The sequence below is a fragment of the Antechinus flavipes genome, chromosome 3 (genome assembly GCF_016432865.1).
Source record: "Antechinus flavipes isolate AdamAnt ecotype Samford, QLD, Australia chromosome 3, AdamAnt_v2, whole genome shotgun sequence".
Lineage (NCBI taxonomy): Eukaryota > Metazoa > Chordata > Mammalia > Dasyuromorphia > Dasyuridae > Antechinus > Antechinus flavipes.
Genome location: NC_067400.1, coordinates 321,172,101 through 321,189,441, shown reverse-complemented (window position 1 = coordinate 321,189,441; position 17,341 = coordinate 321,172,101). Strand labels below are relative to the sequence as shown.

The 17,341-nt window shown below is 35.1% G+C and overlaps 1 protein-coding gene across 2 annotated transcripts in view; it reads left to right on the top strand.

The window, feature by feature from the left end:
• The window catches only part of HEG1 (heart development protein with EGF like domains 1), a 111,331-nt gene that overhangs the window by 77,883 nt on the left and 16,107 nt on the right, over positions 1–17,341 (top strand). For both annotated transcript variants that reach the window (XR_007951911.1, XM_051985471.1), the window contains exons 10-13: positions 414–517; positions 3,148–3,206; positions 3,665–3,825; positions 9,750–9,884. Coding sequence is in view for 1 of the 2 variants with exons in the window: in XM_051985471.1 (XP_051841431.1) it covers positions 414–517; positions 3,148–3,206; positions 3,665–3,825; positions 9,750–9,884 (459 nt within the window). In the remaining variant the exon portion in view is untranslated. The remainder of the gene's footprint in view (positions 1–413; positions 518–3,147; positions 3,207–3,664; positions 3,826–9,749; positions 9,885–17,341) is intronic.

The following is a 17,341-nucleotide window of genomic DNA, read 5'->3' as shown; positions in this document are numbered from 1 at the left end:
TAATTTTTTTTAATAGAGAGGTTATAGGCTACAGATGTTAGGTGGTACAGTGCAGTGAATAGAGCACAGATCTTAGAATCAGGAGTACTCATCTTCTTGAGTTCAATCTGGCTTCAAATACTTTCTAATTGTATGACCCTGGGCAAGTCATTTAACCCTGTTTGTCTCAGCGTTCTCATCTGTAAAATGAGCTGGGGAAGGAAATGGCAAACGATTCTAGTACAGATGTGAAATGTTACATGTACTTTCAGATGTGATCACTTTTTTTTTTTTACAAAAAACTTCTCACAAAGTGTGAGTAATCTGTATAAGTATATAATATAAAGTGAAACTCATCAAAAAACCCATAAAGAAATAGGATTGGGCTGTTGGTAAGTGGGGCTAATGGATAACTTTTATTCTTTCATTTTCAGTTAGAACATTTGTGACAGAAACTAAATTAAGAAAAACTTTTGCTAATACCACTGTTGAAAAGCATTCAGAACTGCGTCAAGTTGAAGACGAGATCATCAAAATGGTGAGTTTCCTGAGAGAGATCTCAGTGGTCTTCTCTATGTCAGCCTTGGAACTGAAAGGACCAAAGAAATTATTAGTAAATTCCTGACTCTCTTAATTTTACAGATGAAAAAACTGAATCACAGAGAACTGAAGTGTTTTGCCCAAGGTTACACACTTAGTGTTTGAGGTAGGATTGTCAGATCTTCTAGATTCCAAGTCCTTAACCCTATTCATAGTACCATGTTGCCAAACTATTCCTAAAGAACACATTTTTTCTTTGACCAGGAATCATCCCAGTATAGTCAGTTCCCTTAAATGCCTTTACTTATTACATATTGAAAACAAATTTGTTCATAAGATATGGATAAATCCAATTTAAAATGTGAGGTTGGAATTTGAGATGGGCATTAGTGTTATATTTCACTTATTGGTGAACAGTGTCTGTGTGTCTGTCTCTGTCTATCCTGTCCTCACATGCCCTTCTGGGCTATGCTTCTTACAAAGTTCAGAAATACATTCACAGGGATACATCCCTCATAGATGCCTTCAAAGGGATGAAATGTGTTAGTAAAAAAACCTATTGATTAAAGCATGACTGGATACCAGAATATTCTAATTAGTTTGGTTCTGTCATTGACCTTGCCACTTCACTAAACCTTTCCTTGCTGTAGTGTTTTCATTAGGAAGAGATACTCTACTACTTCAAAGGGATGCTGTGAGGAATTGTGGGTCACTCTTATTTGGAAGGGAAAAAGAGGAGCTAATGATTCATTGTCTAGATGCCCAAAATATTTCTTCCTTTTGCTATTTCTTCCTTTGTCTATTCTTCAGCTATTTTCTTTTCATTATAATTTAATTCACACACATCTGAGATTTTAGTCTACAAAGTACTTTTCCAGTATGGTGTAATGAATAGAGGGCTAGGTTTGGGGTCAGGGCCAGAACTACATTCAAATTTTGCCTTTGATATATACTAGCTGTGTGACTATGGGCAAGCCTCTTAACCTCAGTTTCCTTTTCTGTAAAAATGAAGAAATGAACATTTATAGTACTGCTATATAAATGTCCCACTATCATCTCCATTGTTATTATCATCCTCTTTTTATGGCTGGGTGAACTGATTATTGGAGCAGCTGGGAGCAAAAATCCAGGTCTTTTAAAGGCATTTTTAGTCATTTTCTCCCTGTTCCATGAGACTTTTTTGTGTTAGTCAAAAACCAGTATAGAGGAATTAGAAAAAATCCACTCAGTTTAATGGAAAAAAGTGGTTGAGGTTGTATCAATTAAATTGGGTTATAAGAACTATCTCTAATTTCCAGTTATCTATGTCCTCATGTTATGATAGAGGAGCAAGAGTTGGTTTCATTTTATAACTTAGAAAACAATTGAGTTTCATATGACTTGATGGTTATGCAAAGCCATGAATAAATGTTTACTTCAAAGACAACAAAATTTGGCTATTGAATTCTGAGTTCTAAAGAGTTTCCCATTTCTTTAAAATCACAAAAGAATTTTTTACCTGTCATGAATCTTAGAATACTGGGCCTAGAATGATCATACAACTTGTATATAAGTATCTGAGGTAGGATTTGCGCTCATGTCTTCCTGACTCAAGATGAAGCCCTTTGTCTACTTTTCCACTAGCTGCTGGAGCTTTGGTGGGAGATCTGTGCTACTCTATGACCTCTCACATTGCCATCTTGACTGAAGACCTCCAAGATCACATTGCCTTTAAAGACCACCAGCTTGTTGTAAAAAGAACTAGACTGACAGAAAAAAAAATAATTCCTTTATCTAACAAAACAAAAAGCAAGGTCTAAAAAGATGTCTTTTTCCTTTGCATGAGCTAGAGTGACATAGGCATAAAAAATTGGCTCAAATGTTGAAAGATTTTGCACTGGTGAAGATGTCAGAAGCTTCCTCTTTGAATGGAAATAACCTCTCTGGGAACTTCTGTGAACTTGATTGTGTGTGTGTGTGTGTGTGTGTGTGTGTGTGTGTGTGTGTGTGTTTCCTCTCATGTGTTATTTTAAAACTTCAAAACTCTCTCAGAGCTTTCCAGGTAAACCTGGATCTAACAAAACCCTGTTAATCCAAATTTCCTATAATTTTCCACGAAAGATTTATAAAAAAGACTTTAAGCCTACCCACCCATACCTTTCTTTGTTAGGAGTGGGGCTAATTTAGTGCCATTTACAATAGTTCTCATTTCCCCAGTAGGGTACATCCTTTGATCAGGCAGGAGAAGCAGTTAGAAAGCCCATAATTCCAAGATACTTTACTATGTATAACCCAAATAAACAGCTGAATCCAAGTCTTTTGAAACTTGGGGGGTTTAGGAGGCTGCCACTCCTTTGAAGATGTCTGGTATCTCAGGGTGCACTAGTGAGCATTATTTCCTGCTGAGATATTCCCCATTGATGTACACTCTGCTTTTCTCCTTTGTACTCTGGGAACAATAGGGCAAGAGTTGAAGAAACTCATTTGAAAGGAAGAAAAACAAAACAAAAATAAAAATTTTTCTTCTGTGCAAAACTGTCTCTACTTATTATAGCTCTGAATAGGAAACTGATGATGAGTCTAAAAGCTTTTGCTCTTTGCAAACATCTTTGCAAAATGTTGCTTACCAACATTTATTCTCTTTTCCAGTTAAATATGTCTCTTTCAACATTACCTGGTTATGCCAGATCTACTGTTCAAGCTGCCAGGTAGGTAAAACACTTAAAACTAGCCTAAGAATCAGCTTCTAGAAATAGGAAAAGATGCCCATTGTGAAGGTGGGAAGTCCCCAAGGATTACACATTGTACATATTCTTACACTTGTTCATTTGATCGACCCATAATTTTTTTCCTTTCCCCCAAAAAATGCTGTTTGTTATATTGGATGGCTCTATTGGAGGGAGAGAGGGAAGGATACTGGGGATAACGATAGTTATATAAGAAATAGATAATATTAACACAAATTCTTTTTAATCAATTCCCAGAAAGAAGGAAGGGTCAGAGGGTAACCCATGGCCAAATACTTAAAATTGTGCTCTCTACATTTCTCTCTCTGTAAAAACAACAATAACAATTTTTCAGCAATCTCAATCATCTTTAAATGACAATTGCAAAGGATTGATTTGGGGGGGTCCCATTAAATCTATGAAGTGTCCTTTATTTCCAGGGATTCCAGCACCGTAGTTGTTTCACTGCAGACCACATTTTCCTTGGCATCCAATGTGACGGTGATTGATTTGGCAGAAAGAGTACAGAAATATGTTAGCACCTGTACAGCCCCTGTAGAAACCTGCCAATTCTTGAAGTCTCTGGGAGGACTCTTTACAAGTAAGTGTGAAACTGTTGTTCGACCTCAGGAGAATTCTATGCCCACTTGTTTCGATACCACAGCTGTTTATTAAACACCTTATTATGTCTAAAGCAGTGTGCCAAGTACTAGGGATATCAGGATGAAATAGTAGATAGACCCAGCTTTCAGATTAAGTGGCTCAGTGGATAAAGCACTAGGTCTGGAATCAGGAGAGATATATGTCCTCAGGCTCTAACTAGCTGTATGATTCTAGGCAAATCATTTAACTTTGGTTTGTCTTAGTCTCTTTTGTAAAATGATACTACTATAATAGCACCTACTTCTCAGAGTTTTTGTGAGGATCAGATGAGCCAATATTTGTAAAGCTACAGTGCCTAGCACATAGTAGGTACTTTATAAATGTTAGCTTTTATTCTTTTTATTATGATGGAGCTTACAGTATTAGAGGGGAATGAGAACAAAATACAAACTACAAATAACTATAATCAAATTACACTAGGTGAAGGATATGAAGAAGAATAAGGCTTTTATTAACTAATGCTCCTGGGGCTGTGTACCTCAGTTGACATCAATTGTTCTTTTGACTTTGTGTAATCAAAAGAGCAACACCAACAATAAAAATGGGAAAGTGAATTCTAAAGGGGTAACTTTACTTACTAAGCTTATACCTGAAGAAAGAAAGAGAAAATCCATCATCTTCCCTTTGCTGCAAAGTGGGAGACCATGAATGTTACACATGTCATGTATTGTCAGATTCAGTACATGTGTTGGTTAGTTTTTTTTTTGAATTTCTTTTTCCTCTTTCTTTTTCATTCTTTGTATTTGAAAGAATTATTAAAAAATTACAACAAGATAGATATAGGCTTTTATCTCTGAGTTATGAAATGACATCAATTTCAGAATATTGTTCCTCACTGCCCCCCCCTCAGATAAAGGAAACTTATTCCCATGACTTACTTCCAAATGTTCAAAGTGGTTTTTGTTCAATTTACTTTACCACAGAATTGGAGTGAATTAAAGGGATGAAAACCACCCCTTTATCTTCCCATCTGGTTCCCAGATGCAGGAGATAAATTATAGGTATCATCCTTCAGTGGTCCATATGTAAATAGTTCTGGGAAATTCCTAGTGGACTGGTTGATATCTGACTCCTGAGTCTACAAAGGTTCCTTAATTGTGGACCTGGGGAATTGGTTAGCTTCTTGCACAAAGGATGGATTGGTTCCTTTGGACACTGGGGAGGCACAAACACTTCACCAAATTGAGCACTGATGGCATTCAGCTTGACTGGGAATGAGTAAGATTCAGTCTTTATCTTGTATTCTAATGTTGAGGATAAGAATGACACTCTTACTTTTACCTTGCTTGCCAGGGATTAGAAGGTTAACCTTAAAAAAATTATTGGTTTTCTTTCCTTTGCAATATTATTGACTACTTTTTTTTTTTTGCATTAGCACAATGCCTGGTACATAAGTAGATTCTTAAGAAATGCTTATTGATTGATCATTTGTTCATGCCTGGCAAAGAAAGTCCCCAGATATTTGGATCTGTGAGAAACTACCCCATCGAGGTAGTTTGGTATGGAAGAGAGAAGAAGGGTTTTATAGTTGGAAGACCTCAGTTGCTACTTCTGATATTTATGATCTGAATGACCTTAGATTAATTACTTGACCTTCCTGGGTCACATTTTTCTTATTCATAAAATGAGGGCCTTGAACAAGAGACCTTTAAATTGTCTAAATCTGTATTCCTTCTTCTTCTTCCCTAACAATTTCTCCTTTTCTCAAGTACTCTTGGGAGTAGAGCATTTCCTTTCTTTCATTTAACATAATATTTAAAAGTTTATCTTCTAAGGAATTGCAGCTTTTACTTTGACCAAAGTCTTGAGCCTATGACATTGTCCATTCTTTGTTTTATACTGTTTTTTGTCTTCTAGACATTCTTTAAAGTTTTTTTGCATATATTTATTTATTTACATGCTGTCTCCCCTAATAAGAGTATAAGCTCCATGAGGTCAAGGACTAATTCTGTTTCAAATTTAAAATCCTTTACAATCTACCTCCAAACTATTTTTTAAGGTTTATTGTATATTTTACTCTTCATCCAGTCTTCTTTATAAAATATAAATAACATAGGTCTTGGTTAGTGTAATGAGTCATTGAAATTGATATTATTCAGAGATGTAATTAAGTAAAAATATGGTTCCAGCTCAATGCAATATACAGTGGGAATTCAAATGAGACCACGTCAATACATTCATGAGGTACTTTTGTTAGTATTATGAAACTATTTGTTTGTCATCTTGTCAATTGGAAATTCCTAAAGACCCTAGTCTAGTAATTATGAACCATGACTCCATCCTGATAAATTGATAAATGAAAAAAAAACTCCTCTGCCTCATCCCTTGTTCTACATGTATACTCTTGCCCTGTGGCTCATCCACATCATGCAGGCCATCGGCATATCCTGGATCTGTCCCCCTGGGTAATATCTGATAGGTGAGAACACTCTGACTATTGTTTGTTGACTGGTGGATGGCTCTGCCTGGGAACATGGAGATTATACATATAACAAAAAGTCATCAATAACAAGTTGGCTTTCACGTGGCTCCACAGGATATTCTCATTTGAATGCTTTTGCCCCATTGACAAAACCAATTTTTTCCCCATGTGACTGTACATGCCAGTATATGACATACTAAGAACATTATTGAAGGATACAAAACACTTCCTCATAGCTCATTAGAGAGAAACTAGAAAGAGTCTATTTCTACTTAGAGAAAATTTCTAGTCACACTATCTGACTCTGATTGGTTGTTAAATGAGCCCCTCCTAGGGGTGTATGGAGAGCAACTAGCCCATAAGGCTAGGAGAGATGATTGAAAACTTCTTCCAAAGGATATTTATGGGTGGCTGTTTAGACTAGCAATCATATAGACACATTCACCTTCCTGGTGCCAGCTCCATGGTGTTTGTGTGCAAAGATCCCCCCTCCCCACTCAATACAGCCGTCTTCAAATAAACAAAGGAAATTCCAACACACACACACACACACACACACACACACACACACACACGCACTATGACTTAGAAATCCATCTTCCACTGATAAAGACAGGAAATTCAGAGTTAAGACCCAAAACTGTGTCCTGAATTCACCCTTTTTATGACCAAGTCCAACATCCTGATTCTGAGTTTTCCTCTCTGGATTCAGAAAGAAATTGGTTTATTGCAGATATCACATCAAGTATGAGGTTATGGTCTTTAATCTGATAATTCATGTGAGTTTAATTCAATAAACAAAAAAAAATTAAATAAATATTTATTAAGCTCTTGAAATGAGAGGAAAGCATAGTAGAGTAGAGAACTGGTCTTAGGATCAGGAAGACCTGCATTCAAGACCTGCCCCAGATTTACTATATGCCCCTAAATAAGAGACTTAACTTCTTATTGTCCTCAGACAATTCTCTAAGATCTATAATAGATTGAAGAATACATGAAGAGTAGCTATAGGAAGATATCTGAAAGAAGTTGGTCATCTGGAGTTCCCTCCATCCATTTCCCCCATCCCCCTACCCTATCCAGATTTAAATGGCATTGTGTTAATTACTGGAAATACAAAGATGAAAGATACCATAGTCCTTTTTTTTTCATGTCCAACTCTTTATGATCCTATTTAGGGTCTTAGCAAAGATACTGGAGTGCTTTGCCATTTTCTTCTTCAGCTCATTTTTCAGATCAGGAAACAGGCAAACAAAGTTAAGGAACTTAACCAGAGTCACACATCTAGGAAGTGTCTGAAGCTTGATTTGAACTCAGGAAGGTGAAAAGCAAGAAAGTCAGGTGGAGATATTCAATAGACATAAAGTTATACATTTAAGATCATTAAAACTATAAAAAATAAAGGGGGTCACTAATGGAGAGAACATAGAAAAAGAACCAAGAAGAGAGCCTTGAAAGACCCCCAGTGTTTAAGGGGTTAAGAAGAGAATGGGGATCCCATAAAGGAAGCAGAAAAATGATCAGAAGTAGACTAAGTACCAGTAAGAATACAAATCATTCTCTTTGTAAGAGATTCTACTGAGTACCACCCATCCTCAGTAATTCAAAATGGCTATTGAACAAAAGGGCAATTAGTGATGGTTTATCTAAGAAGACTACAAGAGATTATTGAAGACATTCTAAAGGATATTTGTCCCTTGCTGTTTAGGCACATTCACCTCCCTGGTGCCAGCTCCAGAACTGACATCTTTTCATCCTTTAACACAACATTTTTAAATAAACAAAGGAAGTTCTCTTATATATACACATAAGTTCTTCTTATGTAGCACACCACCTTCCACTGATAGAGGAAATTGTCTCTATAATGCCTTTTAAATATAATAAAAATATGATTCAAGTCATTCACAACATTGAGCGCTGCCCAGGGTTTCAAAGAAATCTGTTGGATTTGAGAAAGGTCAGACATTGGTTCAAGTGAAGCCAAACTTAAAATGAGGCAGTGGATCTGAAAAAAACTAAATACATTTTTTTGGGAGATAGACACATTTTGATTACCATGGATAACTACTTGCACCCTTCACAGTCATCCCTTGTGACTTGTGGCTACAATCTTGAAAAATTATATCATTGCCCCTGCCTTCAGTGTAATACTTCCTTCTCATAATGAATATTCACAACAGCAACATATTCAAAGGCTAGTCATCTTGAGTGCCCTAAAGCAATATTTGTTTATAGGCAGCAAAGATGAACAATTACAAAGGTCAAGAGTTATAGTTATAGAATATTTAGACGCCAGTTTAGGAGTTAAACCTTATAGAGATTTCTTGTTCTAAGTTCCTCTGTCCAATCTACCAAATATAATCCCTTCCTGTTGTCAAGGTCCCATGTTTTGGCTCCCTGAGAATTCTGTTTTCTTGCTTTTTGGCCTGAGCTGAGCTTTCTTTGCCCTTGATATCTGAGATATCTGTATTTTTTCTGAATCCTAATCATCTGGCCTTCTCTTTTTCTTTAATTACTCTGAAAATGAGTTCTCCTTGAGCTTATTCTTTCCTAACCCAAGAAGCGCTTGTCTTAGATACTCTGGGAAAGGCAGAGGCATCCCTTTACCCACAAACAAATGAACCAGAAGCCATTTAGCACATTGGCACAGAAGACATTGTGTAATTTCAATAGACATAGTGTTCAGGTCCCTGCATGCATTGGGGTGGGAGAAAAACAAAGAGAGTTTATTATACTATTCTGTTCTTACCCATTCATTGCCTTTTGATTCTCTGTATATTTTCTGTAGACAAATGCTTATATACTTTTTAATCTAGTGAAAGGAGGGGCTAGCCAAAGGAAATGTTATCAGGAACCAGCGAGATGGGCAACTTGAAGAGAATATTGAACTCCCTAATACTTTTACTTAAAAAAAAGTTTGAAATTTTATTGATGTTCTTTCTTTCTTTTTATGTCACTGGAACTTCCCAGTGATTACTTCCCAGTGATTCTGTTTCCCCCATAAAATCCTCCCTCATAACAAATGAGTACAATCAAACAAAATAAATCAGCTTATTGACCATATCTGAAAATACATTTTTCATTCAACATCTACCATCTATCACCTCTCTGTCAGGAGTTAGAAGGCATGGGTTACTACTAGTTCTCTGAAGTATTGATTAGATGGTGCAATGATCAAAGTTCCAAAGTCTTTCAACATTGTTTTCTTTTACATTATTGTGGTCATTGTATAAATCATTCTTTTGATTTCAAACAGTTCACTCTGCAGCAGTCCATATGAGTCTTTTCATCTTCAATGATTTTTGAAAACTGCTCACAAATAAATATAAGGTCCTCACATGATACACAAGGCTACTTTTGACTCTAAGTTAATTCCCCTCAAAATGATGATGTTTTAGAAGTCTCTTTGCTCCACTGACATCTTGTTTTTCTTTTATCAGTTGGTAGTTTATGTAAAAAGAAAAGTCCGGAATGTGACAAAGAGACCTCCATCTGCACCGATTTGGAAGGCATTGCCCTATGTCAGTGCAAGGCTGGGTACTTCCAGTTTAACAAGATGGATCATTCCTGCAGAGGTACAGTTCTTGACTCAAACAGATTGGCTGAGAGGGAGTTCTGGGCAATGTTTCAATGATGGTTAAAATCCTTTCTTTTGGAAGCTCACTGCATATCCCTGCTTTAGAGATAACTATTAAGAACTTGGGGGTCATAAGTCCTTGTGCTTATACTAATGTCAGGGTGATGTATATTGTCTTGTTGCAATAATAATAATATCATCTATCACTGGTGTCTACTGTGCCTATTGACCAAGGGAAGGGAAAAAACAGGAGATTGTGAGGAATACCTGTATTCCAGAAAACCCCAAAATAGAGTCACAAAGAGTCAGACACAACTCAACAACAAATCTTTTTGTAGAGGTGTGATGGATACTATGAATGAGGAACATGAAAATACAGTCATACTTGGTCGATTCATTGCTTAGTTTTGTTGACCTTTTTTCCTCTCTCTCTCAATTCTTTTTGCGAGGGATGACTCCTTGGGGAGGGTAGGAGTAGAAGGCTATATTTGAACATGAAGGTGATACTCACCTGAATCAACTGGAAAAATTAGTGAAACAATTAACAACTTTAGACCTAATTCATTGGACCTATTCTTCAGTGAAATTCAGTGAGTTCAGCTTCTGATATTCTTTTCTTTGTAATCATCAAGGACTTGTAAAAACCTCAAAAGTAGCATGAATGGCAACTCATTCTGTTTAGTTTTTTTTTTTTTAAAGTTCATGATAATGTAGCACAGTTTTTCTGCTCAAGTAAATATTCTCATGTTGACATATGAAATCCAAATAAAAAAAAAGATAAGTCATGAAAAGAGTTATCAGACATTTATTTATAAAAAGAAGCATTTTCTGAGGGATTATTGGATTTAGAATATTTAAATATATTCCAGAATCATCCTGAGATTGCTTTAGCTCTTTAGAAAAGCAGCTGTATATATGGTGCCTGTTACGTTTTTATGTAGAACCCTTGTTAAAGGTTAGAAATCATATTTTCTTTCCAGGGCTGGAATACTAAAGAATACATTTTGGCTAGGGGACAATTGAAAGGTAGATGGGTGAGCCAATAGACTCTTTATAATATGAAGTTATCTGCCACGCATGTTTAGGCAGCAAGAGGGTAAACTGAAATCATTGATGGACTAAGAGTCAGGTTACCCTGAGTTTGAATTCTGTCTCCAAAGATTATTTACCTGGACAAAATTTAACTTTCTCATCTGTTAAATGCCTCATTTTTAAAATGGGGCTAGTAACAACTTTTATCTCATACTTAGCAAACCTTAAAGTGCTCTATCACACATGCTAGTTTTTATTACTATATAAGATATGTAGCTGGTTTGTAATGGCTTCCAATGTCCGCCCAGACACTGTTTTTGATTTCCTAAGTATATGGGTCTTATATTTCCCTCCAAACCAAGACCTACATAAAGGGACCTATACAAAATATGAGAAAGAAAAGAAGGGAAGGAAAGGGAAAGAGACAGTCAGGCAATCCTTCCTTTTCTTAATTCATCTCTCTTAATAAAAAAAGCATTTCCTGTGCCATATAAAAAGGCTTTTTTGTCCAGCAGGGTCTGTTAGGCCCTGTTTCAGAGAATAAGTTGACTTGTACTGAAACCTCTCTGTTGGCTGAAAGATTCCCAGAGGGCCAGAGGAAATGAGGAGGAAGGATTGACCCTCCTGCCCTGACTGACCCTCCCCATCCCCCCCCAAAAGGAACCAAGCAGGGTCTGAACAGATTTGATTCTGTTAATGTGTACATTGTTAAAGTGTTTTTGACAGCATAATTAGCCATTTCTATTCTAGTTTTGATCCCCATCAGCCATAACCATTTCCTTATGATTCTAAAAATCAGCTCTTCTCAATTTTCACCAATCAAATGATGATCCTGAAAACAACAGAACAGTGAAATAATTTCAGAATTATATAGAAAGCAGGAAGAGGCAACTTTGCAGCAATATGAAGGATGGGAGGGATCCTGGGTAAGAGAAAGCTATATAAAACCTCCACCAACTTCTTGTCTTGCTGCCAAGGCAGTTGATGTGTCCCTTGAGCAACATCTTTAGTCGATAGTTATTAAATCTGTAGTCATCCTTTGATAATATTGTTCAGTAATGGAATGCCAAATTCAGAGCTGCGACATCCCAGCCCAGCTATATTTTGGGTGGATTTATAGTGACACCTTCTGGCCACCTGTGTTAAGAACTCATGGGCAGTTCCAAAGTATTTCCTTAAGGTGCTTCAAATCAAGGCTCCGAGACTGTTCCAAAGTGAAAGCCTTCTGGAATTAGGATAATTTAAAATAAGGTATTTAAGTGTTTTAGAAGTTTCACTTAAAAAAAAGTGCAGGTCTCCCCAAATTTGTATGATCCTTGTTTTTTCTTTTCTTTGCCGAGTTTTTCAGTAGCTGCTCTCAGTTTGGATTTCTTCTCTCTCTCTCTCTCTCTCTCTCTCTCTCTCTCTCTCTCTCTCTCTCTTTCTCTCTCTCTCTCTCTCCAAGAAAATACAAGGAAAAAAAAAAAAAAATTACCATATACACAGCAGAACATGATTCAAAATAAAACAATAAATTTCCATTTCAAGAAAACTTATATAATAAATATTATACATTGTTTTCAAAGCTTTCTTTACTTCCTTATAGGTTTATTTTTATTCTCTGCTATGCACTCTTTATTTTTTTTTACTCTCTTTCCCCTCTTCCCCTGCTCTAAAGAAGACTACAATTAAGTTCAGATATATATTTATATCTACATATGTAGATATAAATATATGAATGTATATATGTGCACATATGTATTTATATGCATATGTATATAGATATCTACAAACATATACATATAACACATATATATGCATATAAGCATATTATGATCTTATATATGTATGTAAGATATATGTAAGATCATAATATGCTTATTTCCACTTCTCATTTGTTTCTCTGAAGGTGGATAGCATCTTCCATTATAAGTCCAAGCCTTTTCATGGTTTTCTAAATCAACCAGTTCATCATTTCCTACACCAATATTCCAGCTATAATCACTTGTGTATTTTCCTCTTTCCTGTTTTGTTTCAGTATCCTTCTCATCCTATTTACTCTATCCTTCCTTACTTCTCTGTTTTACTTCTAACCACCATCTTGTCTTTCTATTCCATAGCCTACTTATCCCTCCAAAAATCCCTCCCTTGTCTTCTCCCTCAACCCTCTTCTCTTGCCCTCTTATTTCTTTTTGAATCGAGAAGACTTGTAGGTCTGTCTGTCTGTCTATTTATCTATCTATCTATCAGATCCTTCAATGTAGGATATATTAGGTGTAATCCTTTTTGTAGTTCCATGATATTTTTAAAAATTGTTTTTTTCTTGTTGCTTCCAACATTTTTCCTTAACCTGGGAGCTTTGAAACTTGGTTATGATATTCCTGTAAGTTTTCCTACTGAAAAAGATGGTGATCAGTGGATTTTTTTTTCCTATTCTGCCTTGCCTTCTTGTTTTAGAACTTTAGGGCAATTTTCCTTGATAATGTTTTATAATACTGTATCAGGATTTTTTTTTAATCATAATTTTCAGGTAGTCTGACTATTCTTATATTATTTCTCCTCAATCTGTTCTCCAGATCAGTTGCTTTTTTCTTATGAAATATTTTCACATTGTCTTCTATTTTTTCATTCTTTTGATTTTGTTTTTATTATTTCTTGGTGTCTCAGAATGTCATTAGCTTCCCCTTACCAAATTCTAGTTTTCAAGGAATTATTTTCTTCTTTAAATTTTTTATTTTCTGTTTCAAGATGATTGATTTTTTTTTCATGATTTTCTTGATTTTCTTGGATTGCTCTTTTTTTCCTTCTATTTTTTCCTTGATCTCTCTTATTTTATTTTTAAAGTCCTTTTTAAGTTCATGGGACCATTTGATGTTTTTAATTGGAAAAGGAGTGGCTTTTTTTTTTTTTAAGCTCCATTATCTTCTTCTGAATATGAGCTCAGATCTTTTCCATCCTCATTGTAAATATCTAGGATTGGTTACTTTTTCCTTCCCTTGTTCATTTTTATTTCATTTTTGTTTTTAGCAGCTATTAGTGCAATCAAGTTCTAGTCCCTAGGATTAGGGAATGATGGCCCAAGGCTCTGGTCCTTTTTCCTGTTATTTTCTGAGATGTGTTCCCAGGCCCAATCTTGGGCTCTCCTCTTCACTCTTGAGCCACAACTAGGCCCCTTAGCTACACTATTCAGGGGTCCTAAAACTTTTTAAATAGGGGGCCAGTTCACTGTCCCTCAGACTGTTGGAGGGCCGGACTATAGTAAAAACAAAAACTTTGTTTTGTGGGCCTTTAAATAAAGAAATTTCATAGCTCTGGGTGAGGGAGATAAATGTCCTCAGCTGTCGCATCTGGCCCGTGGGCCGTAGTTTGAGGACCCCTGCGTAAATGATCTTGCTCTCTGTGGTCTCTCTAGTGGCTACAAACTATAGCTGTCCTCTCTGCCTGGAACTGAAACCAGGAACTTTGCTCTCCTGCAAGTGCCCACAACCAGCAGAGTCCCTACCTCTCAATACTGTACTCACCAGGTGTGTGCTAGCTCTTCCCCCCAGCCACAGCTGGGGACATGTGTGGTCAGCATAGCTGTGCTTGATGTCCTTTGAAAATGGAAGGTCCTTCAGTCTTCTACACAGCAATTAAAACTCTAATATGAAAGTTTCTAGTCTGAGTTTACTTCTCAACTCACCTACTATCATAGTTGGCCTGAAGGTGTTTGCACTTTCACTCAAGTCTACCCTGGTGGTCAAGTCTTTCCTGAGGTCTTCTCTGATTGTTTTAGAAGATCAACTGCTCTAAATAGTCTTTTATTTCCTCTGCTGTAAATTCCCCCTGAGGCAAAATTTTTTGTTTTCGTTTTTGATTTTTTTTTTTTTTTTTTTTTTTTTTTTTTGTGGAGGAGATCTGAAGAGCTGAAAGTTTTCTGACCTGCTCTGCCATCATCCCAGAATCCTTTGATCTTTTTTTCTTTTTTTATAACAAGGGATGAGTTCTTGGGGAGGGTAGCAATGGAAGGTTATATTTAGATAAGAAGGTGGTACTTAGAGAACCTAGGAGAATCAACTAAATAATTAGTGAAACAATGAACTGTATTAATAAAGTTGCAGAACATAAAATAAGCCCACATAAATCATCAACATTTCTATATATTACTGACAAAATCTATCAAGAAGAAATAGAGAAATTCCATTTAAAATAATTGCAAATATAATTAAATATTTTATTATAAAAATTAAATTTTAAATTAATACTTTATTATTTTAAAAGAAAACTGTCATAAACTATTTTTCACACAAATATAAATCTAAACAATTGGAGAAATATTAATTGCTTGTAGGAAGGTGGAACCTATATAATAAAAATAACAATATTCCCTAAATTAATTCACTTATTCAATACCATGCCAAAGTATCAAACATTTTTTTATTAGAACTAGGAAAATAAATTCATCTGGAGGAACAAAAGGCCAGGGATATCCAAAGAATCAATGAAAAAAAAGTGAAGAGAGTCAACCTAGCAATACTAGATATCAAATTGTACAACAAATTGGCAATAACCAAAAAAAAAATCTACTAGATAAGAAATAGAGTTGTTGATTGGTAGAAGAGATTAAGTATACAATATTCAGAAGTAGATGACCACAATAACTTAGTGTTTGATAAACCAAAAGATCCATCTTATTGGGGTAAGAACTCCTTATTTGACAAAAACTGCTGGGAAACTTGCTGTCAAAAACTTAGCATAAATCAACATTTCACATTAAATACCAAAATAAGGTCAAAATATATGAGTTAGACATAATTAGAGGAATATAGAAAAGGTTCCCTCTCAGATCTTTGCATAAGAGAAAAACTCATGCTTAATAAAAAGTTAGAGAAGATGAATAATTTTTATCATGTCAAATTAAAAAAGGATTTGCAAAATACCATTTTTTCAATCCTGCCAAAATTAGAAACTAGGAGGGAATTTTATAGTAAGTTTCTAGTAAGAGTCTCATTTGTCAAATACATAGATAACTAAATCAAATTTATAAAATAAGAGCCATTCTCTATTTGATAAATAGTCAAAGGATGAGAACAAACAGTAAAGTTAACAATAGCTATATAAAAAAAATGCTCTATCACTAATAAGTAGAGAAATACAAATTAAAACAACTCTGAGATATCACTTCACATTTATCATAAGTGACAAATGCTGGAAAAGATATGGAAAAATAGGTACACTTATGCCCTATTAGTGGAATCATGAACTGATCCAACTATTTGGGAGAGCAATTTGGAACTATGTCCAAACAGCTATAATGTGCACTTTGACCAAGAATACCACTTCTAAGTCTGTATTCCATAATGATAAAAAGGAAAAGTACCTATCTGTAAAAAAAAATATATTTGTAGCAGCTTTTTGTGGTGGAAAAGAATTGAAAATTGAGGGAATGCTCATAAATTGCGGAGTGACTATACAAGTTATGGTATACAATCATGATGGAATATTATTGTGTTATTAAAAATTATGAAGGGATTGGCTTCAGAAAAATCTGGGTAGACATATGAGCTGATGCGAAGTGAAATATTTTACACAATAACAGCAATACTCTGATCAATACAATGATCCATGACAATTTCAAAGGAATCATGATGAAAAAATGTTACCCACTTCTACAGAGAGAACTGATGAATTCTGAGTGCAGACTGAAGCATAATTTTTTTTACTTTATTTTTCTTGTTTTTTTAAAAGCATAGCTAATGTAAAAATATATTTTACATGACTTCATATGTATAATGAATATTATTTCTTGCCTTTTCAAGTGGGTGGGGGAAGGGGTAGAAGGAGTGAGAGAATTTGGAACAAAAAAAAAAAAAAGACAAAAAATAGAAGCTGCCATCTGTTCTTCAGCTACATAATAGTTTTAAAAATCAGCTTTACTGGTTCCCTTTGAGGATACCTGAGATTTATTTTCTTCAGAGCAGAATGTTTCCTTTTTATTATTATTCTATTAATACTTTTTTATTGATTATGTACTATGTCTCAAGTGTTTTGGCAGTAAAATGCTTCATAAATTTCAAAAATAAAAATCTAGAAGTCCAGAAAACGTAAATGAAAGTGGTACAAAACAAAACAAAAAAGGCAGCAGTAACTTTTTTGAAAAATTTTTAAGAAGTTAGTGGGGAACTATTATGTTGTCAGAGTAATGTATCATGGTGGCAAAGATCATCTTAAAACTCCTTTGGTCCCAAAGAATCTATCATATTTTTGGGAGCCTTCAGTCATAGAAAGTTGGACAAGTAATCAATGAATAAATGAATGGTAAAACATTTTTAAAAACTTTTACTGTGTGTCAAACAATATGCTAAGTGCTTTGGATGCAAATTTGAATAAGGAAGATTATAATAAGAGGATAAGATAACATAAAAGACAGTCAGAAAAGAAGGAGTTTAGATATGACTATGAATT